This window comes from Lissotriton vulgaris, chromosome 10, assembly GCF_964263255.1.
Source record: "Lissotriton vulgaris chromosome 10, aLisVul1.2, whole genome shotgun sequence".
NCBI classification, from domain to species: domain Eukaryota; kingdom Metazoa; phylum Chordata; class Amphibia; order Caudata; family Salamandridae; genus Lissotriton; species Lissotriton vulgaris.
Window position 1 is genome coordinate 58,606,235 of NC_141698.1, and position 27,433 is coordinate 58,633,667.

At 46.8% G+C, this 27,433-nt stretch overlaps 1 protein-coding gene across 1 annotated transcript in view; it reads left to right on the forward strand.

Moving 5' to 3' along the window:
- The window catches only part of NDUFAB1 (NADH:ubiquinone oxidoreductase subunit AB1), a 47,919-nt gene extending 23,453 nt beyond the window's left edge, over nt 1-24,466 (forward strand). The window contains exons 3-5 of the mRNA XM_086940454.1: nt 22,170-22,257; nt 23,486-23,596; nt 24,172-24,466. Of these exons, the coding sequence (XP_086796580.1) occupies nt 22,170-22,257; nt 23,486-23,577 (180 nt within the window). The 3' untranslated portion in view covers nt 23,578-23,596; nt 24,172-24,466. The remainder of the gene's footprint in view (nt 1-22,169; nt 22,258-23,485; nt 23,597-24,171) is intronic.
- The last annotated feature ends 2,967 nt before the right edge of the window (nt 24,467-27,433 follow it).

The window sequence follows — 27,433 nt, forward strand, 5'->3', positions numbered from 1 at the left end:
ATAAGCGTAACTGGAGGCATCTCACAGAAGTAAAATACTGGGAATTGTTCTTCAAGAAGTAATGTTTGTTACCTGCCTGTCTGCTCCAACGCACAGCCCTGATAATCTTGGCTTCTACATGTGACCTTTGAGGTGCTGGTGACCCCACTGTCTGCCAAGATCTCCCCCCTCCTCCAGAGCCCAGGACACCTGCTGAGTGAAATGTTTCATGTTGTCCCCATTCATTTGTCATATTATTTAGTCCGCAAACTTTCAGAAATGCAAATGTGTGTAGTGAAACATGTAAATCGCATTGTTGCTTTGAAACGAAAAATAAGCACTAATATTGATATAAAAAGTATTTTCTTTTAAATACAAAAGCCCTGGTCTTTCTTTAATGTAAGACCTGTGAAGTAGGAGCATTGGAAATTAACCCCTTGCGTGCTGGAGACGGAACCGTTCCGTCACGAGCCTCAGGTGGGCTGTGCTGGTGACGGAACGGTTCCGTCACGGCCCGCTCGCCGCGCCTGCACGGCGCGAATTCCGCGCTGAGCGTTCTATTGAGCGGGCGGGGCCGTGACGGAACCGTTCCGTCACAAGCACAGCCCACCCGAGGCTCGTGACGGAGTTGTTCTGTCACGAGCACGGGAGCGCCGCGCGGCTCCCCCTTAGCACTGCGGCGGAATAGCCGCCGCAGCTAAGGGGTTAAATCGGTCATTAATGCTCTCAGCACTGGTTGCTGTATTCAGAATGTAGCCATTCAAGTAAGTTCCTGGTTTTCTTTGTGCAATCAAAAAGCTTAACAAGCATACATGAGAGAATGGTTGCAGTGTTTGGATTTGCCTCTGCGGTGTTGGGGACCCTTGTTTCTCATGCTGGCAGGTGAGATATTATGATTTACAAAGGAGTTTAGATGAAACCATTACAAGGGAGAGTTTTCTTCTCTTCTCAGTTAAGCATCATACCTTTAATTTGGAAAGATTTTGTTGATGGTCCAATTTTATTATCCCTGTATGGTGAATGAATATCCTCGTGACCATCAATTGCATGTCTCGACGATAGCAAATCCACACACTTACCTCAGTACAGTAAATTCTAAACAAACTGCGGCCATTTACCATTGGAACCTCACCAGACTTTCCCTGAAAAATACTGATGTACTCTTTATGCTGATGTGTAGAAACAAAAATGTCTAAATTACTGCTCTGTGGAAAAGACAATGCCTTTTCAGATCAGGATTTTCAAAGCCGCTTTTGATGGAACAGAATTTTTTGTTAAACATTTGAAAGGGTTATTTGTGGTTTAGAGATTACAAATACGCATGAGAATAATTCTGCCAGCCACACTCGGTGCAGTTTATTGCACTAATAATGTGTAGAAAATCGAGCAGAGGATCGATCAATCATTTGTAGAGCTCACTACTCACCTGCTAGGGTCTCATGGCGCCTGGGGGGGGGGGGGGGGGGCTGCTACTGTTAGAACAGCCAGGTCTTGAAGTCTTCTGAAGGTCAGCAGGTCCTGGGTCTGCCACAGGTGGATGGGGAGGGTGTTCCATGTTTTGACGGCGAGGTGGGAGAAGGATCTGCCGCCGGTGGTCGTTCGGTTGATGCGTGGAAAGGTGGCCAGGGCAAGATCAGCGGAGCGAAGCTGGCGGTTGGGGGTGTAGAAGGTGAGTCGTTTGAGGTATGCTGGTCCAGTGTCATGGAGTGCTTTGTGGGTGAGGAGCTTGAAGCTGATCCTCTTGTTGACGGGGAGCCAGTGCAGGTCCCTCAGGTGGACGGTGATGTGGCTGTGGTGGAGGATGTAGAGGATGAGGTTTGCGGCAGCATTCTGTATACGTTGGAGTCTTTTTTGGAGTTTGGCCTTGATTCCTGCGTAGAGGGCGTTGCCGTAGTCCAGCCTGCTGGTGACGAGGACCTGGGTGACCGTCCTTCTGGTTCCGGCGGGGATCCATTTGTAGATCTTGCGAAGCATGAGGAGGAGACGTGTTGAAGCTGTCGTGGATGTCTAAGATCTTGGAGTGGAAGAAGGTGGCTAGAGAGCCGCAGAGTTCTTGTGACGACAGGATGTTGCTGGGGTTGGTGAGTTCCTTCAGATTTTTAAGAGCTCTTTGCGGTTATGTGCGTTGATGTTGAGGTCTATGAATTCCTTGAAGGAGGTCCTTTTGGCGGTTCAAATGAGTTGCTGGTGCCTGCGGCTGGCGTTCTTTGGGGCTGCATGGTTGTCCGGTGTCTGTTCGTGGAGCCACTTCTTCTTGAGTCTTCAGCGGGTCTGCTTGGATGCCTGGAGGTCAGTGGTGAACCAGATTACCCTTCTGTCGGTGCGTCAGTTTGAGGGTTTCTTGATCAGGGCGAGGGTGCTGGCGCAGCTGTCGATCCACTGCCTGAGGTTATGGGCGGCCGTGTCTGTGTGGTCAATTGGTGGGTCTCGGGCGAGGGTGTTTGTTAGCTGGTTTTTGGTGAACTCGTTCCATCTGCGGTGGGGGGTTTGTTGCGGGTGATTGTGTGCGGTGTCTTTCTTGAAGGAGAAGTGGATGCTGTGGTGGTCGGTCCAGTGGAGTTAGGTGTTGTGGCTGAAGGTGACGTGGTTGCTGGCGGAAAAGATGGGGTTGAGCGTGTGAGTGTCATGACGAGATGTTGGAGTCCGAGGTTGTCGAGCAGGGTGGTGGAGTTATTGTCGTTAGCGTTCTCGAGGGGGAAGTTCGGGTCTCCGAGGAGAATGTAGTCTGTGGAGGCCAGGGCGCGCAAGCTGACGTCTGTGATTGATTCGCTGAACTGTGGCCAGGGTCCAGGGGGTCTGTATACGAGGGTTACTCTGGAGGTGGTGGTGGGATCGATGTGGATCTGGAAGTGCGTGTGTTCGGCGGAGCTGAGGGTTTCTTTGTGCTGGTTGATATTCTGAGGGTGTTCTTGTGTTCTCATCTAATAGCACACATTTGCATTTCATTCATGCAAGCAGGCGCCCTTGCAGGAAGGCTTTTCACAGCACAGGCTGCTTAATTGATGAAAGGTCAGCACGATGGCTGTCTTTTTCCAAAATGAAAGGACAAGTGAAGCTGGGGCTGGCGCGACCCCTTTCCCAGGACTCCACGGCCCCCCTGGGGGTTGCGTCCCACAGATAGAAGAGCTCTGCTCTACACTTATCCGATGTGTACCCTACGGCTATAACTGAACTGTCCTTGGTTTCATTTCTGTCCAGTGACCAAGGTTGGTCGATGGCGTGGCGTGCTGACAAGCAAGTAGAAACATGCAGCTAAGGCAAGCACGTGCGAAAGTCACTGGCTAGGAGGTGCTTCCTATTGGCTCCTTCACACTGGTTTGTTGCTACATTGGGTGCAGTTCTCTCTCTCTTCTGCTGTTTTCTGGAAGCTACTCCTCTGGTATCCACCAGTTTGTTTTTAAGAGAAACCTACTGCATCACTTCCTTTCAATAGCTTAGGAGTCTACTGAGTACTCCTGTGGGGCTAGCATATGTTTCTATTACACCATCTAGTTGATGTCTGCTTCATTCATTTTTCTGAAAATTGTAATTGGCATAGGGATAGTAAGTGTGGTCAGCCTCCGCATAGAGGTGGTAAATGTGGTAAGCCTCCGCATAGGGGTGGTAAGCCTCCGCATAGAGGTGGTAAATGTGGTCCGCCTCCGCATAGTGGCTAACGCTTGTATGAGCATACACTCAACAGTGCCTTCCCTCCCAAAGGACATGGCATGGAAGCTAAGGAGATTCTGAGACTGCAAAAATACATATCCGTAATCCACAGCGACGCTTCAGAATTGCAGCACCACTCAAGCCGAGCCTGTTCCTGGGGGAGCAGGGTGGTATGTTGTGCTGCATATTAAGCCACCTGTACAGCTTGACATGTTTCACGTTCCTCAGAGTGCAAGTACTGCAGACATCGGTTACTCTTCACAAGCTACAGGCACAGAAGAAATTGTGAAAAATAAAGGAATATAGCCTGGCCGCAGTTTTACCATAACATACGCTAAAATACATTTCCGTTATGTTCCCTTCACTCATTATGGTCTGGCTTCCTTTATCACCAGGAGAGGGACTTTAGGTCCACCCACATGTTGGAAGCAGCAAGTGCTTGTTTGATTGGGCTCAGGTTGTGTGCTTCCACACACACAAAAAAATCTTATCCTTCACGCAACTGTGACCATTGTATTTATCCAGCTGCCTGGGCTTGCTAATAAAGTGTCTTGGCTAACGAAGTGTAATTTTTTTTTCTGGCAGCAGCACAGATTGGATGAGGGCAGTTAATACCCTACATGAATCTTCAGGTCTGGGTTGACAATGCAACTATCATTGGGCCTATCTTTTACCTACACACATCATATTCCAGATCTTTGTTTCCACACAAATACATCCCCATCCCGTCTACTTATGTTTCACATACTTCAGTATTCCTTTTAAGCCAAGCCTCTTTCCTTTGCCAATGCTTGTTTCCTAGCTTAGTGTGGGTAGTAATTTACAAAGCCGTATGGCTGAAACCTAGGTTTAAAGCAGTGAATGTTATTGTCTCACTGGCGGACTTTCGTTGTTTTACTGGGGATGCTTTTCGCCCAAATGGGGAGGGTGTATTCTGGAGTACCGTTTGTGTAATTTATACACACACGACGCTTTTAGAAGCACGTAAGAGGGTTTGACCGTGAGCGAATGCCCACTCTACGTTGGATAAAAGTCACGAGACAACCGATATCTCCTCGACGCCGCGTGAAATGCAGAATGTGCGCGCTCCAAATGCTAACGTAACACTAATGCAGTACTCGTGACTTCTTATGAGCCACACGTTCACAAGGCACTGAGGGAAGGGATGCAGAGCCTATTTGGCAGCGACCGCTTTCAATTAAATTCGTTGTAGGGCTCGCGTCTGGTGCCGTCCACACGGTGGTGCTGTTGCCACACGTCTGAGTGGAGAGCGCGAAGTACAGCACTACTAATAAAATGCGCTCCTATCACCGCATGCATGGAAAAAATATAGCACGACTTAAGTCATATCCTGTGGATCGTACTTTCTAGAGTTGCACCGCAAAGCCAGCGGATGTCCGTCAGCATCCGAAGGCTCCGCAGTCGATTGCAGCCGTGTCTGAAAGGATACCCCAGAAGTATCTGCGTCACGAGGGGAGCCATGATTTAAGCAAAATGTAGACGAGCTTGCCGTACAGGAAAATCCGCTTCTAAGGCCTCCCCTCCAGACGTGTTTCAGGGGTCTGTTCTGGTGCGTAGGACCTTTACTATTCTTTTGATTGGACGACTTCTTTCCGGCTAACAATCGGGGAACTTTTTTTTCTTCTTTTAGCACTCCATGTAAGTGCATTTGTTCTTCTCCTTTGCGTGCCGACGCCCCCCTCAAATACCCGACCCCCACTCGCTGTTGGTCACTTCCTCTACCCCTTCGCTGTTCACTTCTCTCACCCCATCCATTGATTCTTGCACCCTGCCTTTTTGTTTGTTTATCTGTTCTATTCTCCTCAGGCGCCTCTGTTGCTCACCAAAACACCCACGTTGACTTCTCCCGATCCATGCCACCTGTGTCCCCCTGGGTCCTCCACACTTCTCTTATTGCGGTACTGAAGGATGGAGAAAGTCACTTGTGATCCTAGGTTTCAGTAAATAAACGCGCGACATTTGCATTTTGGAGTTGTAAAAGAAATGAAATGGGGCCCCAAGTTTCGTGCGCACTTGTATTGATTCAATGATTTTGTTTCATGGTCGTGGAAGGCACTCGCTGGAAAGATCAGTGTGTAAAATTGAGGTTCGAGTAAGCTCATATTTCACGGTTTCAGAACTCTAATATCTATACAGCAGTGGTGCATACCTTGGGTTAACGGATATACCCGGTAAAGCAACCCACTGTGTGCATGTTCTAAGCTGCAGAGTGACACTACTGACCGTAATTTTGGTGGTAAGGAACTTTTGTTTTTTTTCCATAAAGTTTGAACTTTTAAAAGTACTGCATATCTTGTGTTCCAGTGGAAACGGTGGAGATTTGCATATTGTTACCAATATTTTACAATGGAGTGATTTTAACAGCATTTATTGAGGGTAAAGAATTGGAGATATTGTGACTTTATTTAGCCGAGTTTTAAGGAATGGAGTTTCATTTTGTTACTATGTTTAAGATTGTAGTATGGCCCTATATTGCAAAAAAAAGATTATGGTAGCATCCTAACCACTAGGCCAAATATAGAGGTTTGTAAGTTTCACCAGAACCTTAAATCGCAAAAGTTGAGTGTTGTGCACTTTTTTTATATTGCATATTTATTTTGGAAAAGTTATCATCCAGATTTTTTTCTCCTTAAAGTAGGGAAATGTTTATTGAACAGTAAGTGAAACACTGAACTAGTTTAGTTATCTAATAAAAGGAGAATTGCACTGAACTGCCTTTTTAAGATTGTATAATTTCAGGGAAAAAAATCTTGCTTTAATAATCGCAGTCTTGTTGCAAAAGTAAATGGTTATTGAAGTTCTCTGCAAGATGCAGCTGAAAATGGGCGCTGATCGGAATTGAAGTGTTTAGATGTTGTCGTGAAAATGCTGTCCTCTTGAAAGTGCAGCTAACTACCCAGAAATAAACATGAATAACTGGTTATGTTGTAATATGGTTCTTTGTTGCCATCTCCTGGTTCTGGTTAAATTTACAAACCTCTCTGCCTTCGCACTTGTAGTTTAACCCCTTGATGTGAATATTGGGTCATATAACAGTTACCCAATATGCGTTATCTGTCTGTGTTCGTGTATAATATATATGTGTGTATGTGTGTGTGTGTGTGTGTGTGTGTGTGTATATATATATATATATATATATATATATATATATATATATATATATATATATATATATATATATATATATGTTCGTAGCATGTGTGGCAGTAGGTAAACTTTTTTGCATACTCGCCATCTAGTATTTGGCTCGAAATGTTGCAACTTATTTTTCTTTAAAGAAGTCTTTGGGGTCACAGGATCTCTGTGACGACTCCTCTAGGAATGTGCATGGACGTGTATCGGGGTTGCTCCAAGTCACAACGAGAATGACTTTTTCCGTTATGTCAGTAGAGCCTGTTGCCTTCCTTCCCATCGCAGAGGAAACTTTTCAACGCCACTTCATTTTTTTTATGATGCCCACTCAACTCCTAAAGTTCATTGTCGTCCAGCAATCGAGCCACTCTGTCCTTCAGGCAGTGCACTCCCCTGACTAGCTTTAGAGAATGTGGACGCGCATAAGGTAATGAAACGGTCACCCGTCAGAAGATGCCCGCAGTGCCATTCCAAATACCCCCCACCGAGCTCCCCGCCGTTTGTAACTTGTGCCTCTTTCTGGAGCACCTCAAACAAAAAACTACTGGGTTTGGGCTCCCAACAGCACTGCTTGCCACAAGCTACTAAACAACAACAGAAATTGCATGTGCTGCCACTCCTTTGACTCTCTTATTTTTTGAGTTTCAACATCTGACCATAGAACAAATGTTGCTGTGACCAAAAAGTGTCCTTTTATTTGTATTTTATTTTTGAAAAAAGGGGTTATTCCTTATTCTTGGAATCTCAATTTGAGAATATTCAATGCAAAATTTAAGACCTTATGTACAACAAACAAATCATCATATTTCAAAAAGAACAGAACTTTTTTAGATAGAAATCTTTTTAGACTTTTTAAACAACATATAGTACAAAACACTCAGTCATACCACTCACAAACCACACTATTTACATATATACAAACAATACAAAGAAAGAACATATAAATTGTATCTACAATGTAATCGCTTTGATTTACAAAGAAGCCTAGAACATATTCTTGTATTTCAAAAATATTCAGAAATAAATATCACACATTTTTGATTTGTTAAGGCTTGAAAAGTCTACGCATTTCGAACTCATATGGGTGAATGAGTTCTCGTCAGGACCGAGGTCTGTGGAGAGAGAACGGGGAAACTTATTGGTATGCCGTCTTGAAACTAGACCGACTACCCCTACTACTAGCTTGTGTCTCTTACCTCTCAATCAATTGGAAACCAGAAGTACAACAACGACAATTACCGGGACACCAAACCATCTGTCGTGGAAAAAAATGATGACTCTCATCAATGTCTAACAGTAAATGACCATATTTCATCACACTCATGCCACCACTACTCTCATTATGCTTACATGAATATGGTGGGTCCGGGCTCACTGGGGGCTCGAAATTGTGGGGATTTGGCTGTTCAAGAAAAACGGAGTATTGTAAATAATCGGTAATACTGAGTTTGGAACAAGCAGCATATGGCTAAGGGGAGAGTGTGTTCTCACCTGGGGGTTCCTTTACTGTGTCCTAAAAGCCGATCTGATGTGGGTTGACGGGTTGTCCGTGGTGCTTTGAGGTGAATCTGCGGAACCGAGACAGGAGGACACTGTCAATGCGTGTGTCAATTGTCTTGGAGTTAGTAAAGAGTGCAGCGGACGGGAGGCTTACCTTCTCACGGGTGCGTCAGAGCCGAGCAGCGTTCTGTTCTGCCAAACGTCCGAGTTGCGCGAAGCTTCCGGGTCCGCAAAGGATCCTGGGAGTGTGGGCGGGTGCGGACTGTTTAGTGTTGTCCGTCTTTTAAAGGGGCCAGAATTATTAGTGAGACCGAATTTTTTTGATTGTGAGGACTTGCCAATAGTCACTATGTCGTTAAACTTGTGTCGCTTTTTTTGAAAAACTTGTTCTTTGAAGTGGCAGGAAATCCATCATGTGACTATTAGTTGGCCCGATGTTTACAGAATTCTGGGAGTTGTAGTTTTCGGTTTGGGAATTTTGATAAACGACAATGTAATTCACTGAATTTCATATTGTTTTGTATGAAACTATATTTGAACCGGCTGCACCTCCGTTATGTCAGTTGCGGTTGGCCTGATGTCCAATTCGTGGGAGTTGTAGTGCTCCTTCGAAATTCTCCAATGATGATAGTTTGGCTTTTTAATAGTCCTATCTAGAACTGAGCCTATTGGAATTGGGTGTTCACTCGACGGAATTTATTGTTGTGACTATGATGTGGTCAGGGTTCAGATGTTTTGAGGGAGTCATGGCTGGTGTCTGAAGTGTCTTTAGGTGGTTAGAGTTTGAACATTTCTGACATTTCATTAAGCCCATGGAATGCAGTATTGAATTTAACGATTAGCATTGCTTCCATTTTCGTTAGTTTTGCGTCAAGGTTTCCACCTCTAGTGTCGCTTTCTACTTTGGCAATTACTGTCCAAATAATGTCTGATTCTTTATGTTGTTTTTCTTTCCAATGATTGACCAGAGGGGCTGTGGCCACATTGTTCCGAATTCTGGATTTATGTTGTTGTATTCGGAGGCGCACTTCTTGATTAGTTTTGCCAATGTATGCCAGTCTGCAGGGACAGACGATTCCGTATACAACATTCCGTGATTTGCAGTTCGAGAATTTTTCATGTTTCCAGCTGATGTGGTTATAAGTGAAAACAGATCCTTCAACTGTAGTATCACAACAACTACATGTGCCGCATTTGCGGTGTCCCTGGATTGGTGGAAAATTCAACATGGTCCTTAAATCCGGATTCGTTTTTTTGGGCAATGCTGCTCTAATCAGCTGATTGGCAACACTATAGTTCTTTTTGAAAGCAAAAAGTGGTTCCTGATTAAAGGATTGATCTAAATTGCGCAAGAGATGCCAGTTTTGTTTTACCACTTTTTTTAGGGCGTTTGAATTAGGGCAAAATGTTGAAACAAACACCAACCTGTCTGGTATTTTTTGTTCTTCTTTCGAGAAGGCTGGAGCACGACGAGAGCTGGTGCTATTCTTGCTTTGCTTTCAGAAGCAAGCAAACTGCATCGGAGACTAGACAGACTGGGGACCCACTGTAGAATGTACAAATCCTCGTCGGAAATGTCAGATATTTTTTGTAAGGTGAACAAGCTTGGCGCCGAGAGAGAATCTGGTGATTCACCTGGCCTTCAGGCCCACCAACCCAGACCAGAGATAATCAGCTCTGACATTTCAGAGCCAGGAGGAAGAACCAGGACGGTTCATCCATCTCAGTCGAGCCCGGACCTCGTCTGAAAAGCACCACACTTTCAGCCGCTCCGTCCACATCCAGGTTGCACAATAATGTGCCTCCTGGGAATGGATTTGTGCATTTCCATAGCGCCCCACGATCACCTCCACATGTGCCTGCTTTAGGAGTGCCCATCAAGCGAGTGACCACATGCGGAGGGTTAGTTAGAACATCTAGTGTTGGTAGAGGAGAGCACCCATCACGCTCTACTGTGGTGAAACGGCAACGATCTGAAGCAGGGCAGGCCTAGTTCCACTGGTGACAATTGCCACAGATGTGTATCTAGCTAGGGATGGAGTACATCTCAACAACCTGGCAGTCAAAGGTCTGTGGCAACCTCAACATCGAGGTCTCCACATCAAACACTTGGAACTGTTATCCATTCATCTAGCCTTTAACCCCTTTCTTCAATAGATTTGAGGCAAAGTAGTTCTTGTGTGTCCAGAAAGCATGACTGCCATCTTCTACCTACAAAGGCAACTAGGCACACATTCCTCTCAGCTGTCGGTCCTAGCTCAGAGAATCTGGCGCTGGGGCATCCACCTCCAGTACATCTCCAACCAAAGAGGCTTCTGGGAGTGGATAGCAACTTTGCAGACCTGCTCGGCAGTACGCAGCAACAAGCCCACAAATAGGAACTCCATCCACAAGTCCTCTACCCTTACTTGCAGAGATTTGGCACCCTAAGCATAGACCTTTTCACCACAAACGAAAATACAAAATCCCCAACCTTCACCGCCCGGTTTCCACACCCACAGTCCATGGGCAGTGCTCTGTGGATGATCTGGTCAGGAATATTTGTGTACAATTTTTTTCTCCTCTCCCAGTGATGCCTTCTGTGGTCAGGAAGCTGAGGCAAACATCCCTCACACTCATCCTGGTGGCTCCAATGTGGGGCAGACAACACTTCAGGAGATGTCCATTACCTCTCACAAGAAGCATACCAACAGGCCGAATCTTCACACCAAAAAAACACTGCAAAGCCAGACCCCAAGCAGCTCAACTTGTGATTTGGCTCATGTGGTCCTACAGTTTGGGTATCTTGATGTACCCCAAGAATACATTGACAAACTTAGAGAAGTTCATAGGCCCGCTACACACACCTGCTATACTGCGAATTGGCAGTGTTTAGTCCACTGTTGTACTCCAAACCACATAAACCCTCTTATGCCTACGGTGTAAGACATTCTTTTACCATGTACATTTACAAAAATTAGGGCTGGCCTTCACATCAATTCGTCTACACTTAGCCACTAGTGTTGCATATGCGTTATGGATTCAATGGAAGGTGTTCAATGTGCCATTCCACCAATGGTACCTCCAGCCCCAGTCAGGGGTCTCCATATTGTCCTTACCAGGCATATGGGGCCCCCTAATGAGCACCTACATTTGCATGCTCTGCCGTTTCTTTCTGGAAAGGTTGTATCTTTGTAGCCATAACGTCTTAGACTTCTCTGTGAACTACAGGCTTCCATGCTGCCGGAACCTTTTTTCCAGGTGCACAATAAGAATGGTTCTTAGAACCAATCCTAAAGCCTTACCTAAGGCTGTCTCCTCATTCCACCTTATCCAAACAGTCGAGCTCCCAGACTTTTTTCAGCGGCCTGACTCAGTAGCTGACCGAGTACTCCACACACTTGACATCAAGCATGCTCTCATGCATTCTATAGATAGGACCAAGTCCTTTCGCAAGAATACAGTCCTTTGCCTTCTCACAGTTTCCTAAAGGTCATCCCATTTCTGTGGCAGAGATTGGCAGGTGGATTATTAAATGCATCCCAACCTGTTATGTAAAACAAACAAAAAAGTCCCATCCTAAGCCACATTCCACCTGCATTCGGAGCACCTACCATAACAGACATTTGTAAAGCTGCCATATGGACTATGTAAACAGGAGTTTGGGATAGTCTGACCAATGGTCCAGATAACTAACTTTTAGCCTTTAAAACCCACCAATGCATGTTTGTGTCTAGTTTCTGAAGCTTCTGAAAGGACGAACACTAAGCAAATGCACTCCCAGAGTAAAGTTGTAGTTTTTATGCCAAGTTCGTTGTAAATCCGTTAAGCGTTTTGTAGCAGAGCATAGATTCCTATGGGAGTGGCTTTGCATGGTAATTGTCTGGCTCATATTTACGGATCTGCACAACATTTGGCATTTATTAGCAAATCGAAGCGTTTTCCTCCGAAGGAAATGCTGTCTCCTGCTGATGAGACCTTATGAGCCTCTCCAGTCTTAAGAGACGACTTGGCAGGGAAGAAAATGATAATGAAACGGACATAAGAGTTCTGTGAATATCTCTGTCTGCTAGAAATAACCTTGCATGTCTCTTATTAACAACTTGTAGGACGGCTACTACCCTGTCTGACTGTTTTTAGCAAGATGAGGGAAGGTGACCAGGCCCAAGCTGTGCTTTAAACTTTATGTAGTTCTGCGACAAAGGCATTTTCTGCATAATCGTGCATTGCCACCTAAAACCCCCATGTGCTGCATAGTATGCAGTTTTTAACCAAAATATTTTTGTTTCTAGCTTAAACAGGTGCAAAGTTAATAAAACCGCAGCAGCATGTATTGACTCGCAGTGGAATGCCCCTTTCGTAGTTTGACGGATTATTACTGTAACTGTTTTAAACTGAATGAAAAATGAATTTTAAAAAATTGATTTAAGCACGAACGTTTGTCCAGAGGCGTCTTGGTGTGTATGACGGGACAAAGAGTGTAGTACTGGGTTCCTAAACTGGTACTACTGAGATGAACCCCTTGCCCAGACAGTGTTACATGTCTACCAATGGCAATAATACAATCTAAAAATGTGCCGCACTATGCAGCACATTTTTAGGTCTCGCCTGTCGATGCGCATGCGCATCGAGCAAGCGAGACTATGGGGGCTTATCCACTCTTTGTCCAACTTGCAAGGAATCGTGGCGATTCCTTGCAGTGCCCGTGACTTTTAAGCTCAATGCGCATGCGCATTGAGCTTAAAAGCGCGTGCACATGCCCCCAGCCGCCTGCCTTGCCTACTCTCCCGCCCCCTCACTTCTTGATTGCACGGCCGCTAGGCCGTGCCTCCCCTACTCTCCTCCTCCTACTCTCCTCCCCTCGCCGTCTGTTCCCGCACTCCTCCCACACCCCCGCTCCGCCCCCTCCCCTGCCTGCCATGTCGCGTCGCATTTCTCCTCCCCCCTCCCCCAGCACGCGACGCCTTCCTCTTCTCCGCGGTGATTGCACAGCCCCTTGTGTTCAGGGGTTGCTTTGCTTGTTTCTGACTCCCTCTCGCCCTCTCTCATTCTCATTTCTCTCTAAACGTCTTCCCGTCTCTCTACTTCTCTCTCTTCTTTCTCCCTCTTCTGTTTCTATACTTTCGCTCTCATCCGTATATGCATTTCTTTCTCCTCTGCCCGTTACGTCTTTCCTTATCTCTTCTCCTATTTCATTTCTCGCTGCACCCTCCCCTGCTCCCCCTCCCGGCCCCTTTCTCTTGCAGAAGAGGACGTGACTTCCTTCCAGGTGAGTGGCTGACCGATACCCCGAGTGTGCCTGACCCCTGACGCGCCGTTGCTGGATGGAAGCTTCCGGTCCACGCCCATATATGTTCCACTGTCCACGGTTCTGCTCTGATTTTGCATGTCATAAGAGTTTCCCGGTTCACGAGCTTCTGTGGCTGCTAAGGAAGATGATGCTATCAGCTGGCACACACTACTCTCCCGTCCCGGGCTCTCAGGGGCAGGTGCACTCCCCACTTCCGCACTAAAAGCTTCACTGTGACCTTACAAACATTGTCTCCCATTCACCAAACTGCTAGTGGTGGCAGCGGTGATGATAATACGCTCTCCTTGACCTTTTCTGAATTCAGTGGGATCCACCCTCTTCCACCCCCTTTCGCTTTACAACAGGTTATTTGCTGCAAACGACTTTGAGGGCAGGAAAAAGGGAAAAAACGACAGAAAGTTTTGTCTTCTTTGCCTGCTTCTTATTTGTGGCAAGCTTGTCAATCTTGTGTTTATCCCTCCCATGGAGAACAGCCTTTTCACCTACGTCTTCACTGCTTGCTTTTCAAGAACTATTTTTTTTCTTTTGAGTTAAGCACTCCATTGAGAGTGCATGTGTTTCCCAGCTGTCTCTCTCGTGCACTTCTTTCCCTTGCGCTCTGTTTTGCTCTCTGTTGCTGATATTCTTCTCCCTGTCTCTCCATGTTGCGCTCGTCTTGTGTACTCCAACCCCGTTGCTTTCTCGCTCATGTGCTTCTTCCCCATGTTGCTCTCTTTCACTCGGTTGCTCCTCCCAGTACTCCTCATTGATCTGTCTCTATGTTGTCAGCCGCCCCCACCCACGCCCTTTGTTTTGCTTCCCTCCACCCTACCCTCTATGTTGCTTCCTCTCACTCACCTGTGGCACCATGTTCCTTTTGTCAAACCAGCTGTGCTCCCCCGTGTTGCTTCCACTCCCTGTGTTGCTTCTTGCCTCCCCATCCCCTGATGTTACTTCTGCACCCCTTGCTCCCCCCACCCGGTTTAAAAAATACCTTGCACGTTTTTTTCTGTTTAGGTACAGTTGTAACCTGGATCTGGGATTATATACCGCAGGCTAAAGCATTGGCAAAGCTAATAGGTTACCAACGCTTGACATGTTACCTTTGCCAATGTTTCTTTACTGAGATCAGGTGCAGAATAGACTGCGCTGTGTGCAGAAGAGGAAAAGTCTCAGGTATCAGCCGTTACCATTGTTCATTCTTAATCTACGTCCATTTGTCCAAGGCTCCCTCAGCTCACCTGTGCTTCCCTATTAGCAATCACCTTTCCCTTGGCCCTGAGACCACACCAGGAATGCATGGCCTGCCCCTGTCATCATCAATGGAGTTTCACAGGAGCAGCACTTGCCCTTCGTCCTTTACTTCAGTGCTTTCATGAACTCTGACCCATAGCCTCCCATAGGCACCCAGGTGCTCAGACAGTATTAGTTTCATAGTGTAACAGTAGGCAATGCCATTAGAAGGATTTTTGTTTAGATAGGTATTGCAAAGGGTCACTATAGGTATAATGAATACAACTTTCAAAGACATATTGTCCAGAGCTGCCAGGTTTCCCAGGTCCAGGTCCTCACCCTCAACTCCTCACCCTCACCCTCACTCACCCTCACCCTCACTCACACTCACTCACACTCACCCTCACTCACCCTCAACCCCTCACCCTCACACAGTGCAATAGGTCTCAGACCATTTCAGTTAGAGCTTTAAGAAATGTTTATGGCTTTTTTTATTTGTAATTCTTTAGCATTGGCTACAGGAAACAAAAATGCTAAACATTTACAAAAAAAACCCATAAACAATTCTAAAAGCACTAACTCTAATGGTGCGAGACCTATTGCATTTCCAATGCTTGTTTCTTTTCTTGCTGTATGATTTAGCCAACCCTTCTGCATAATTTGGTTTTCCCCTGGTTCATAGATCCAGCGGGCCTGATTATATTCCCTTATTCATCTGGCTTGAAAGTACAGGTTGAGATCCGTTTTGCTACCCGGCATCCAGTAAAAAAAAAATGTTTTAAAAAGTTTTCAGGGTGGCTAAGAACAGCGGACTGCTTCCTGTAGTTGAAAAATGTCTGAAAAGTAAAATGTCTTAGGACGTTTTTTGAGATCCTGCATATGGAATATCTGGCTCCACTACAGTCAGTTTCATTTGTATGCATGACATTGGCTGTAAATTGACTCTTCCTCTTACTTGTGTAACAGAGGGACCAGAGTAGGTGTCCCAGACGATTGGATTTTGCCTGTATTTGCACCTGCAAGTGTGTGTTTATTTATTTTATTTTTTTGTGAATAGAAAGAAAACCATGCAAACAAGTTGCATTTTTTTTTTAATGTATCCCGATAATCTTTTGTATATTACGTAAGCAATTACCAAAGGTAATTGATGCCCTTGGATTCTTTACCTAGAAAAAGAAGAAAGTACCCACACTTCCAATTGTTTTAATCTCAACTTGTTTAGAGCAAGAAATGAACCAACCTTATCATGTTCATCTCGGCAATTATTTATGCCTTTTATTCGTTATTTTTACAAAAAAGCGATATTTTTAGAAAGAGAAAAAGGAGTTCTACACAAACCTAGCCACACGTTTTAGTAAGTGATTTCTACAAAAACATATGTGCAAACATAGAAAAACAAACAGTCAATACATTTCATTTCATGATATGACGTGAGTTTAAAACAAACAGGTGGAAAAAGGAATAGTGAAATCAAATACGATGTCAAACTTATTATTCAATAGACATCAATGCATACATGCAATCATTTCAAAAATACTAAAATGCCAACAGATATTTTTATTTTTAAACTTATGGGGTTTAGTCCCGTAAGTTTGACATAAAGGATTAAATCCTAAAGTGCTGAGGAAGTCTGCTGTTGACAAAGGGGACTGAACCTTATCGATTTAAAATATCTGTTGGCATTTTAGTATTTTTGAAATGATTGCATGTATGATTTCCAAACGCCACGATCTCTCGTAAAATCGCAAGCGGACCTCGACGTCTGTATTTCTCAATGAAGAGTATTCCGGCTTTGGCCAAGAAGTCTCAGGTTCTCTGGACATCGGTGCTTCACCATTGTTTGTTGGACTAATCTGTGGCAAGATGGTTTAAGGGTCATTGTTAACTTTAATGAAATAGCTCTTTAACTTGGAGGAAGGGGGTCCTTCTATTGCCACTGGTCACTGGCCCAAGCTATCTTCCATCTTTTTACCCTTTCTCCATGGTTGTCCTCATCTTTCTTACTGATCACCATTATCTAGGAAGACGAAAAGGATCGGTATTGGGGAGATTTGCTTGGTGTTAAAGCACCATCATTGATCTATTTCAAATTCTCAATCCAGCTGGTGACTTATCTGTAGAAGATCTCTGGAGGAACAAGATCTAGAGGAGAACAGTGGGAAGTGATTGGTGCCACGGCGACTTTTGTATGGGAAGAAACTGAATTTCCCAACAGTGTGGCACACCCCTCAATGTTTCAAAGTCTGAAGTTCGGCCTGTTGTCTGAAGTGCGCAGAGGACGAAAGGGACTGTATCTCGCAGACATTTCCCCCCCCCCCCCCCCCCCCCCCCCCCCCCCCACCCTCCAAAAGCGGAGGACGCTCCTTCTCTCACTTGGCGGCCAAAGCCTGGAACGACCTTCCCCGGCACCTTAGGACTGCTTCATCGCTCCAGGAATTCAGGAAAGACCTGGCTGTTCAAATGAACCGAGTACAGCAGAGCAGCCAGCATCTCCAGCGCCTTGAGACCCTCACGGGTGATTTGCCAGGCTTTATAAATCCTGATTGATTGTGTGAAGGAGGCTTTGGTTTCAGAGCGCACATTTGATGGGAGAACTGGAGCCCACCAAGGGAAAGACCCTCGTTTGTCTAAAAGTTGTGGCATGACTTGAGAAAACCAGTGAATGTTTAGGGATGGCAAGTGCAGCCTCCAGGCCCAGCAGGCTGGGTCCATTGACTCTGTTACAGCATTGTAGTCTTTGTCTCACCAAAGTCGCACTGCCTGTCCCAGGCCTCCTTAGCCTCTCCCTCTCCTTTGAGAGAGGCTGTGTCCGTCTGCGCCAAGCCCGCGCCCAGCGCCAGACCCCCTGGCCCCCGTACCACCCACCCCACCTGCATTACATACGCCGCCTCCACCCTCTTAGCCCTAAACCCCGGCCGACTCCCCAACTGCGCCCAAGCCGCTCCTGGACACACCCATGGACCCTTCACATGCAACTCCTGCAAGTATGACGGCACCAAGACCAACTCCTCATCCACTAACACCAAACAGATTTCTGACACCAACCACCTAAAATGCATCCTGCTCAACACCCGCTCGGTCCACAGACACGCCATCGACCTTTGGAATCTACTAGACACCATCTCCCCGGACTTCGCCTTCCTAACAGAAACATGGATGAACGCCTCCTCAGCCCCAGACATCACCATTGCCATCCCGGAAGGCTACAAGATCATCCGAAAAGACCGCACCTACCATACAGGAGGAGGCATTGCTATCGTCCACAAGAATGCCATCCGCATCTCAACCAGCTCAGACGTCAACCTCGCTAACGCCGAGCACCTTCACTTCCAGATCCACACCGACCCCAAGACCACACTCAGAGGCACCCTCCTCTACAGGCCACCAGGACCACGGGCACAATTCATTGAAGACATCACTGACTTTATCACTCCACACGCCCTCCCCTCCGAGGACTACATTCTATTGGGAGACCTCAATTTTCACCTGGAAAAGAGCAACGACAGCAACGCCACCACCCTTCTGGACAATCTCGCCAACCTCGGACTCAAACAAGTTGTTAATACCCCCACTCACTTCGCAGGTCACACACTCGACCCTATCTTCACCTCCAGCAAACATATCTCCTTCAGTCACACCACAGTTCTCCATTGGACGGACCACAGCTGCGTTCACTTTATCTACAAAAGACCACAACCCACAACCATCCTCAACCTACTCTGTGAAGAAACTGGAACAAAATCACCATCGACCAGATCTCTTCATTGCTTCTTCAAAACCCCCCTGCCCACTCCTCGAACCCCAACCAAGCAGCCATTAACCTCACTCAATGGCTAACCAACAGCGCCGACAACCTAGCACCTTTGAAAAAACGTCAAATCAAACTAGGCAGCAAAAACGCCTCCTGGTTCAACGATGATCTTAAAAAATCCAAGAAACTCTGTCGCTCCCTTGAGAAGACCTGGAAAAAAGACCCAAACACCAGCACTAGGGACGCCTTCAAAAACGCCACCCGCATACACCACCAACTGATCCGGACTGCAAAGAAAACCGCATTCAAAGATCAACTAGACAACAACGCCCACAACAGCAAGGAACTATTCAACATCGTCAAAGAGTTTACCAACCCCACTGCCAACTCCAACAACATCACTCCCTCACAGACCCTTTGCGACTACCTAGCTTCGTTCTTCTACGTCAAAATCGCAGACATCCACAACAGATTCGACAACCAACCCAGGTGACCAACCCACACAACCCTCTGTTGTACCTTCACCCCCCTTGAACATCCTTAATGACTGAAACCCAATCTCCACTGAGGACACCATCCGCCTGATGAACTCCATCCACTCAGGATCCCCCACAGACCCATGCCCTCACCACATCTTCAACAAAGCAGACTCCATCATAGCACCACACCTCCGAGACGTCATCAACTGCTCCCTCAACTCCGCCACCTTCCCGGAAAGCTGGAAACACGCCGAACTCCGCGCCCTTCTGAAAAAACCCACAGCTGACCCCACCGAACTCAAAAACTACCGCCCCATCTCGCTCCTTCCATTCCCGGCCAAAGTCATCGAGAAAGCTGTCAACAACCAGCTCGCCGCCTTCCTCGAAACCAACAAATCCCTCGACTCCTCACAGTCCGGCTTCCGAGCCAAACACAGCACTGAGACCGCACTCATCGCTGCAACAGACGACATTCGAACTCTACTGGACAATGGAGACAGTCGCCCTCATCCTCCTCTACCTCTCCGCAGCCTTCGACACAGTCTGTCATAGCACCCTGTTACAACGCCTCAGAAACATCGGAATCCAAGGAAAAGCACTGGAATGGATCACCTCGTTCCTTGCCGGAAGAACTCCGAGAGTCCGCCTCCCACCATTCAAGTCAGAGGCCACTGAAGTCATTTGCGGCGTGCCACAAGGATCTTCACTCAGCCCCACCCTCTTCAACGTATACATGAGCCCCCTCGCGGCCATCGCACGCCAACACAACCTCAACATCAACATCTCCTACGCTGATGACACTCAACTGATCCTCTCACCCACCAAAGACCCTAACACCGCCAAAACCAACCTACTTGAAGGAATGAAAGAAGTAGCCGAGTGGATGAAGCACAGCCGTCTGAAACTGAATTCAGACAAAACAGAAGTCCTTATCTTAGGTACCTCCCCCTCCGCCTGGGACGACTCTTGGTGGCCAGAGGCCCTTGGAAAAGCACCCATCCCGACGGGCCACGCACGGAACCTGGGCGTCATCCTGGACTCCTCACTCTCGATGACCAGACAAGTCAACGCCGTCTCATTGTCTTGCTTCAACATTCTTCGCATGCTCAAAAAACATTTCGCTGGATCCCCACCGTAACTAGAAAAACGGTCACCCACGCACTGGTCACAAGCCGCCTGGACTACGGAAACACCCTATACGCCGGTACCACCGCAAAACTTCAGAAAAAACTCCAACGCATCAGCCAGACTCATACTATACATCCCGCGTAAAGACCACATTTCTGGTCACCTGAAAGACCTCCACTGGCTCCCCGTCAATAAGAGGATAACATTCCGCCTCCTAACCCACGCACACAAAGCACTTTACGAACTTGGACCCGAATGCCTCAACACATGACTTTCCTTCTACACCACCCCCCCCCCCCCTCCCCCCGCCAGCTACGCTCTTCCAATCAAGCCCTTGCTGCTGTACCTCGCATCAACAAAACCACCATGGGAGGAAGATCCTTCTCCTACCTGGCAGCTAAAACCTGGAACTCACTTCCCATTCACCTTCGCCTCACTCAGAACCACCTAGCATTCAGAAAGCAACTTAAAACCTGGATATTCGACAAGTAATACCCCACCCTTCTTCAAGCGCCTTGAGACCCTCTGGGTATGTAGCGCGCGATATAAATTTCTTGACTTGACTTGACTTGGATGACTCGCTTGTGATGTTCTGGGTCTCTAGTGACTGTTTTGGTGCCTCCCACCTGGACTGTGGTGGGAATCGGGATCATGATGGGTCGCCATGCCTAGGAGTGCACGTTTCCTCGTGTGTGCTGAGGTGAAAGTGGGCCACATGCTATCCACAGGTTCTGTCCCATTTGCGGGACAGACCCAAAGCGGTCTGTGAGGCAGGCGGGAGACCCCCCACCCCCTTCAGCCGTCTCTGCACACGTGGATGGGAGTCTGCCACCAGCCAAACATTTGACCCCGCCTGTCCTCCGAGGGATGCAAGGGAGGGGCCCTGGCCGAAGGCGGGGAGCAGAGGTCAGTGTCCAGGGATCGGGTAGGGACAGGAAGCCGGACATTCCTGACGCGCGGGCAGGACGTGTCTGAGGCTGATGTGCCGCGTCATGACTGAAGTGCGGGCGCTGCCTCGTGGAAACGCCGAGAAGGATTACAAATGACCATCATTAGCGGAGCACCGCAACCGTCCGTTGTAAATTGATTGAGCATTCGCCCCTGGGGTGCTGTACACCGTCCCTCGTAATTCATGCTTCGCGTTGGTTGGATAGCTCAGAGCATCAAGTCCGTGTGACCGAGAGCTGGTGGCATTCCCCAGGTCGCCGATTTAAGTATAGAAAAGACAAGATTAGGTCTTAAGAAATCCGTCTTTCTTCGAGAGGGTTGGATGGGCAGTGACACGGTTTGTTCGCGCGTCTAGGCGCGGGAGCCAGCTGCTCTCTAGGGGTGGGGGCTGGATATCTTCCTTGTTGGACAGCAGAAATGCAAGGTGACAGAAAAGGGTCATTTACACCAGGACGTTCAGCGTGCGCTTGGGGAAAGTCAGGGCACGGATGGCTGCGGGGTCAGCCTGTTTGAAAGCCCTCCTTCCAGCGGAGATACAGGGACCTCTCCGGTGTTATGAGACTTTTAAAACCGGGGTTTCAAGCACAGTGATCGGGTAAAGACCGGCAGTCGGCACGAAAGTTTCCGAAGCCTCGGCCTCCCTGCGTCTATGCTGCCCTTTAAGCCGCGCGGGTTCTGCTGTGAAATCTCTGCTGCGGGTGAAGCGCGCCTGGCCGGGCCTTGGGGCTTTGACCGCATCGGGCGCCTCTAACGCAGCTTCGGTCTGCCCTCTCTCTTGTCCCCAGAGGTCCAGCCTTGCTTTGCAGCTACTTCTACTGCTCACATCTGGAAATGTGTGCTGACAGAGCAGCATTGTTGGAGATGTAATCTCGTTAGGCCGGGGGGACGCAGCGGCCGGACCATCCACACACAGGCCGCTCAGTGCTGGCCTTATGCTGTTTGATTTGTTTTTTAAACCGTGTTTGTACAGTATTCTCTGCGGAATCGAAATGTAACTGTTAATAGTATTGTGTAATGGTTAATTCTGGGAAACGGAGGGAGCTTTCGTTTCTCACCCTTTCTCTTCTTGGTTTCCTTCCAGCTCGTGGTGGAGTCCCACTTCATGAAAGACCTGGGACTGGACAGTTTGGACCAAGTCGAGATCATTATGGCAATGGAAGACGAGTTTGGTAATGTTGGGTCTTTCCTTTACAGTGATCTGTTTTCTTTCATTTGCATTTGCCACAAGTCGGGTCCGCATCCTTTTGGAGGGGGGGGGGGGGGGGGGGGTAGTGGTGGTCTCTTGGCTGGTCTCCGAGGGTCTGACTGAAAGAGTGCGGAAAGACTGTTCCAAACCAGTTTTCTTTTACTCTTTCTTCCTCCCTCGCCATCATGGCGTTTAAATGAGGCGTTATAGATAAGCAGTTCCCAGCTTGGCTCCGATATATGGAGTGGATGTATGGCTCCTGCGGGTTGGCTCTGAACTGCGCATGAAGTCTTGAGTGCAGTAAAAGAGTGCGTCTCATGTGTTTTTCAGACCGACATGCTTTAATGGCTGAATGTCTAGGTGAAAAACTGATGCCTGTCTTTCCTGTCACTCCTCCTCTTACCACGGTTTGCCAATCCTAGTAATGCCTTCCAGTTAATGCCTTGCTTGACTTTATACTTTCGAGACCTGTACTGAACGGTACGTCTTGCTGCAGACTCTTTTGCCAGGGTCATCGTCTGAGTTGCTGCCTCATAATTGGGACCGTGTTGAGCAAATTACTGCAGCTAAAAGTTGGCCTCCCTTTCCTTTGGAAGCAGAGTAGATCTTGGCTGTGTTGTGGTTGGCCTGGAAGAATTCTATCATCGTGGGGTGGTTTTTCCAAAATGTTATGGCTACATATTCATAATATTGGTCATGGTCAGTCTTCGGTTTGCTAGCATAAATGATGTAGGGATGGGTCTAGTGGTGTAAAACCCTCCAGGTACAAATCGCTGTCTACGACAGAATAGTAATTGTTGTACTGTTTCCGCAGTCCCTTGGGTGTTCTCGGCAATTTCCTGGCTAGTCTCACAGTCTCAAGTTTTGGACTTCGGACCTTTATTTCTTATGAACCTGCTCTCATACACCTACCAGGGCTTATGTAGGATCCATGGTGTTAGGGTTGTTGTAGTCCCCTGTAGACAGAAAAGATAGTTCTCAGATTCATAGCCACATGCCTGATTAAGCCACACCTAGAAGGAATTACATTTTTATTCCCTGTGTAAATAAAAAATATATATCTAGACTTTCTTCAAAGTATTCAAATTTTACAAGCCAGTAGAATTTTTCACACTGCCAAAGATGCAATTTCTGTTCCTTTGGTACCAGGCTATTACTTTGTCATTTTTTCAGAAAACCTTCCTGGCATTAACTAGTTGTTTCTCTTTCAGGGTTTGAAATCCCGGATGCAGATGGCGAGAAGCTCATGACGCCAAAAGAAATCGTAGATTACATTGCTGATAAAAAAGACGTGTACGAATGAGCTGCCTTGTTGGATTTAAGTGAGTTCCTGCATTTCATCCTTGAGTGAAAATAGACCTAAATTAGTTGATCCGGGGGTGAGCAGCTGGGCTTCAGGCTGCAGTTGAGACAACTCGTTTGTTTTTCTGTAACTGCATTGGCTGCTGACAATTTCTGAAAGGGCACCGTGGGTTGCCCTTGGTTTCATGTCCTGGTGGGAGGGTCTAATGCAGATCACTACCTGTTGCAAGTTTTTTGTCTTTGAAAGATGGTCAGCGGTCGTGTGAAATTTGGACCCCTAAATATGACACTGCCAAGAGCAGGATGGGAACGTGGATTCAGTCACTGTTGTACTTTTTAAAATTGTGTGCAATTGTTTTGTCTCCAGTCATAGAGTATGATTTTACATGTAAAACCTTTCTTGTGGGTAATGTTTTGTATAGGTCTGCTTAATACTTGAGTATTTGTATGGATCAATTGATTTGAAGCTTTGATCGCTGATAATCCTGTACAAAAAGCGTAGTTCACAGGAGGTTACTTGCTTGTGTTGTGTTTTGTATGAGATCACCAAGCAGCAGTCCTACATAGCACCTATTGATGTCTCTTTCCTTTTCAGGAGCCAGGTGCACATTGAGGACTTTGGGATGAGACTCGCGAGTGTGCGGATGCAGAGACCTCGCTGCATTATTGCTTCGGTTCTTCTGGACCCTGTATTTAAACATGTCTACAATGTTTTCTCATAATAAGTGTACACAACCTAAATAGGATTTACCAAATTTAATTATTGTTCTTTTACTTGTGTGTTCTTAAGTTTGCATCAAAGGTTACTCTAAGAAAGGTCTGTAAACGACTGTGATCGCAATGTAAAGGTATGGAAAAAAATACAGTTCCTTATGATAAGGAAGCTCTTTGCTGAGTTTATTTGCATTATTTTTTTTCGTGTACTTCCATTGTAATCCCTTGCCTGTGTGGATGAAGCATATATGGACCTGGCTGAACTTTTGTTACATGACTTATACTTTGGCTTTGTCACTACAGCAGTGGTATCTAGGTAATAGTCAAGATGGGTGTCCCCAAATTGACGTGTTAACCACAAAAAGGAGAGAGTCGGGGGAAGTACCAGCCAACCTGCTGTCCCCACTCTAAAACAGTAAGCACAAAAGAAGTAGGTAGCCCCTAAGTAATGTACAAACAGTGAACAAGCGGTTAGTACTGGAGATCCAGAAGTAGTTAGTTATGTAGAATCTTAAAAGTCTAGAAGGCCATCCTTAATGGAAGAAAATGCCTCACACCCAATATTGTCATGCTTCATCATAGTCATCCTCGCCCAACCCTGGTAAGATGGTACTACCAGGGCGGACTCTACCTCTGCGAAGACTTCTGGCGGTAGGAGGGAGTTCTTACATAAAATTTACAGGATAAAGCGGGATCCAGTTAAATTAAAAGTGCCTTCAGGTTCCTCGGTTATCACCTTTATTAGTGAGGACCAGAGGTACGTTAAAATCAAAGAAGTCGATGGACCTTACAGAGAATAATGTCTCTGATCCATCTCTCAAAAGGCCAACATGTTTCTGCCCACGCAAAGAGCCATTTAGGTCTGGGGCATTCGTCAGGGCTGTCTGATCCCTGCATCAAACAGAAAAGTAGTGTCCCCTGCATACTTATTCATTACGGAGGCACAGGCACAAGACCTACGTCTGAGAGGCAAGAAAAGAGTCCTCATGTACAAGAGGAACCAGAAGCACTTTTAAAATGGAGCCCTCACCATTAACCCCTTTACTGCTAAGGCATTATTATTAATCTCATATAATATCCATTGAAATCAATGGAAAGTCCATGACGAGTTACCCTTGTCATTAGCAGCCAAGAGGTTAAGGTGACAATCCTCAATTGAGAGGGAGAACAGAGTTGTACATCTGAGGAGACGGAGGAGAGCGATGGGGACCAGTCCAGTATGGTGTAAATTAGACCATTACACCTCAGTCCTCACCATAAATGTTCAGTGCAGCAGTTTGGGCCCCGGAGCCTTCTCTGGAAGTGTACTAGAGTACTTTGTGAGAAAATGTAAGTTACTTAAGGCTCTGACATCACTTGGCCACAAGTTGGGTCCAGGGGTATGTGGTTGATCTGAAACAACCAAAAAATGGAGTGCATATACCAGTTTTTCGAAACTAAACCACAAATGCCACTATGAGGAACTGTCAATGGCTGTAGTTTAGGTTCCAGAGACAAGTTCCAGTGTGCACAGTAGCAGGACGGCAATGGGAAGTCTTAATTGGAATCAATGCACTGGTCTTAAAAGCATCAGATGCAGTAGGAGCTGCAGGCCACGGGAAAGCTTAGCCAAAGTTTCCCCAGAGCTGAAAGGGTGTGTGCTAGTCTAAAGTTTGATTAAATAAACGTGTGGCTGAGGTTTGGGACTTTCTATAGCGTCTCCTTGTGCCTGTATGTAGATGTGTATATGGTATCTCTGCTGTGGGAACCTATCCAAAAGGTAGCAAAGTGCTGTACAGGGTCCAAGACCAGCATAAAGTCGAGCAGTAGGCTAGGTAGTGGATTGCGGACAGTCAATGCATCGTGATATAGTGTTCTTTAAAGAGTTGAGTCTTCAACACTTTCCTAAATTGGAGTGGCGGTGGGGCAGTTCTGATGGATGCAGGTATTCTCTTCCAGGTCATGGGCGCATAGATGAAAAAGGCCTGCAACCTTGCTTCTTTTGTTTTTTTTATGCTTCTTCATGCACAGTCTGATGTCCTGGCTGCAGATGTGCCGAGAACCTCACTGATGGTGATTGTCTGCAAGATACGCAGGAGTGTGCTAGTCATGATGGCTTTGTAAATGATGCATCTTATTTTGAAGATGGTGCAGGTTTGTCTAGGGGAGCCAATGGAGTTCCATGAGGATGGCGGTAATGTGATCTTATTTCTTCGAGCCCTGGAATAATGCTGGGTTTACATAGTGTAGGAAAGTAGGATCTGCTTTCATCTTCACCCCCACTTTTTGCTGGTGTCATTATGTTTTACTGACTAGTCTGACTGGAATCCTGCTAATCAAGACCCCAGTCTCTGTGCTTCTCCCGTAAATTGGACATGGTGAGTACTTGGGTGTAGTCCAGATTGGCTACTGGTGTACCCTTGTAAGTCCCAAGTATATAGTCCTAAGGTACCCAGGCAATAGGTGCACAAGGGGTCTCCCATGGGCTGAAGCATGTATGATGCCACCCATGAGAGACCACTCAAATTGTGACTGGAAGCCTCTCACTGCAGCCTGTGTAAGTTTACTTATTTCTGAGGTCATTGTACTTGAAACCTATAAGCCAACCCTAAGGCAGGCTGTTAAATCCTGAAGGCAGGCTGTTAAATCCTGAAGGCAGGGTGCTCAGTTAGAAGCGTGAGGGTACCACTGGATGAGCAGGACATCCCTACAACCCTCAGAGTCCATTCTCCCGGGTTGAAGTGCATCAGCTATTGTCATACATAGTGGCCATGCGCCATTATGCAATGGCCATCTTTAAACTGGCTGTAACAAACCTGGTTGTGTTTGGTATCAAACGTGTTTGAATCATACCCCAACACCGTAAATAGTGTAGAAGGTATGAATCCATGTACTGTAAAGCTCCTTCAGGAGGCCATCGGGGCTCCCTGTACCAGTCTTCTAGACCGGGAGAGCAAATTATGGCTGCTGCCAACCGGAGACCCGATTCTGCCCTCCTGCTGCTGAGCCAAGCTCGAGCAGAAGGCAGGACAATAGGTTTCCTGTCAAAGGGAGGTGTGGCCACCTCCTAGACAGTGTATTGGGACTGGGTGGGGGCACTTGCCAGCACCCCTAGACTGCTTTGAAGGGCACATTTGGCGCCCTCCTTGCATACTTCAGTTGAA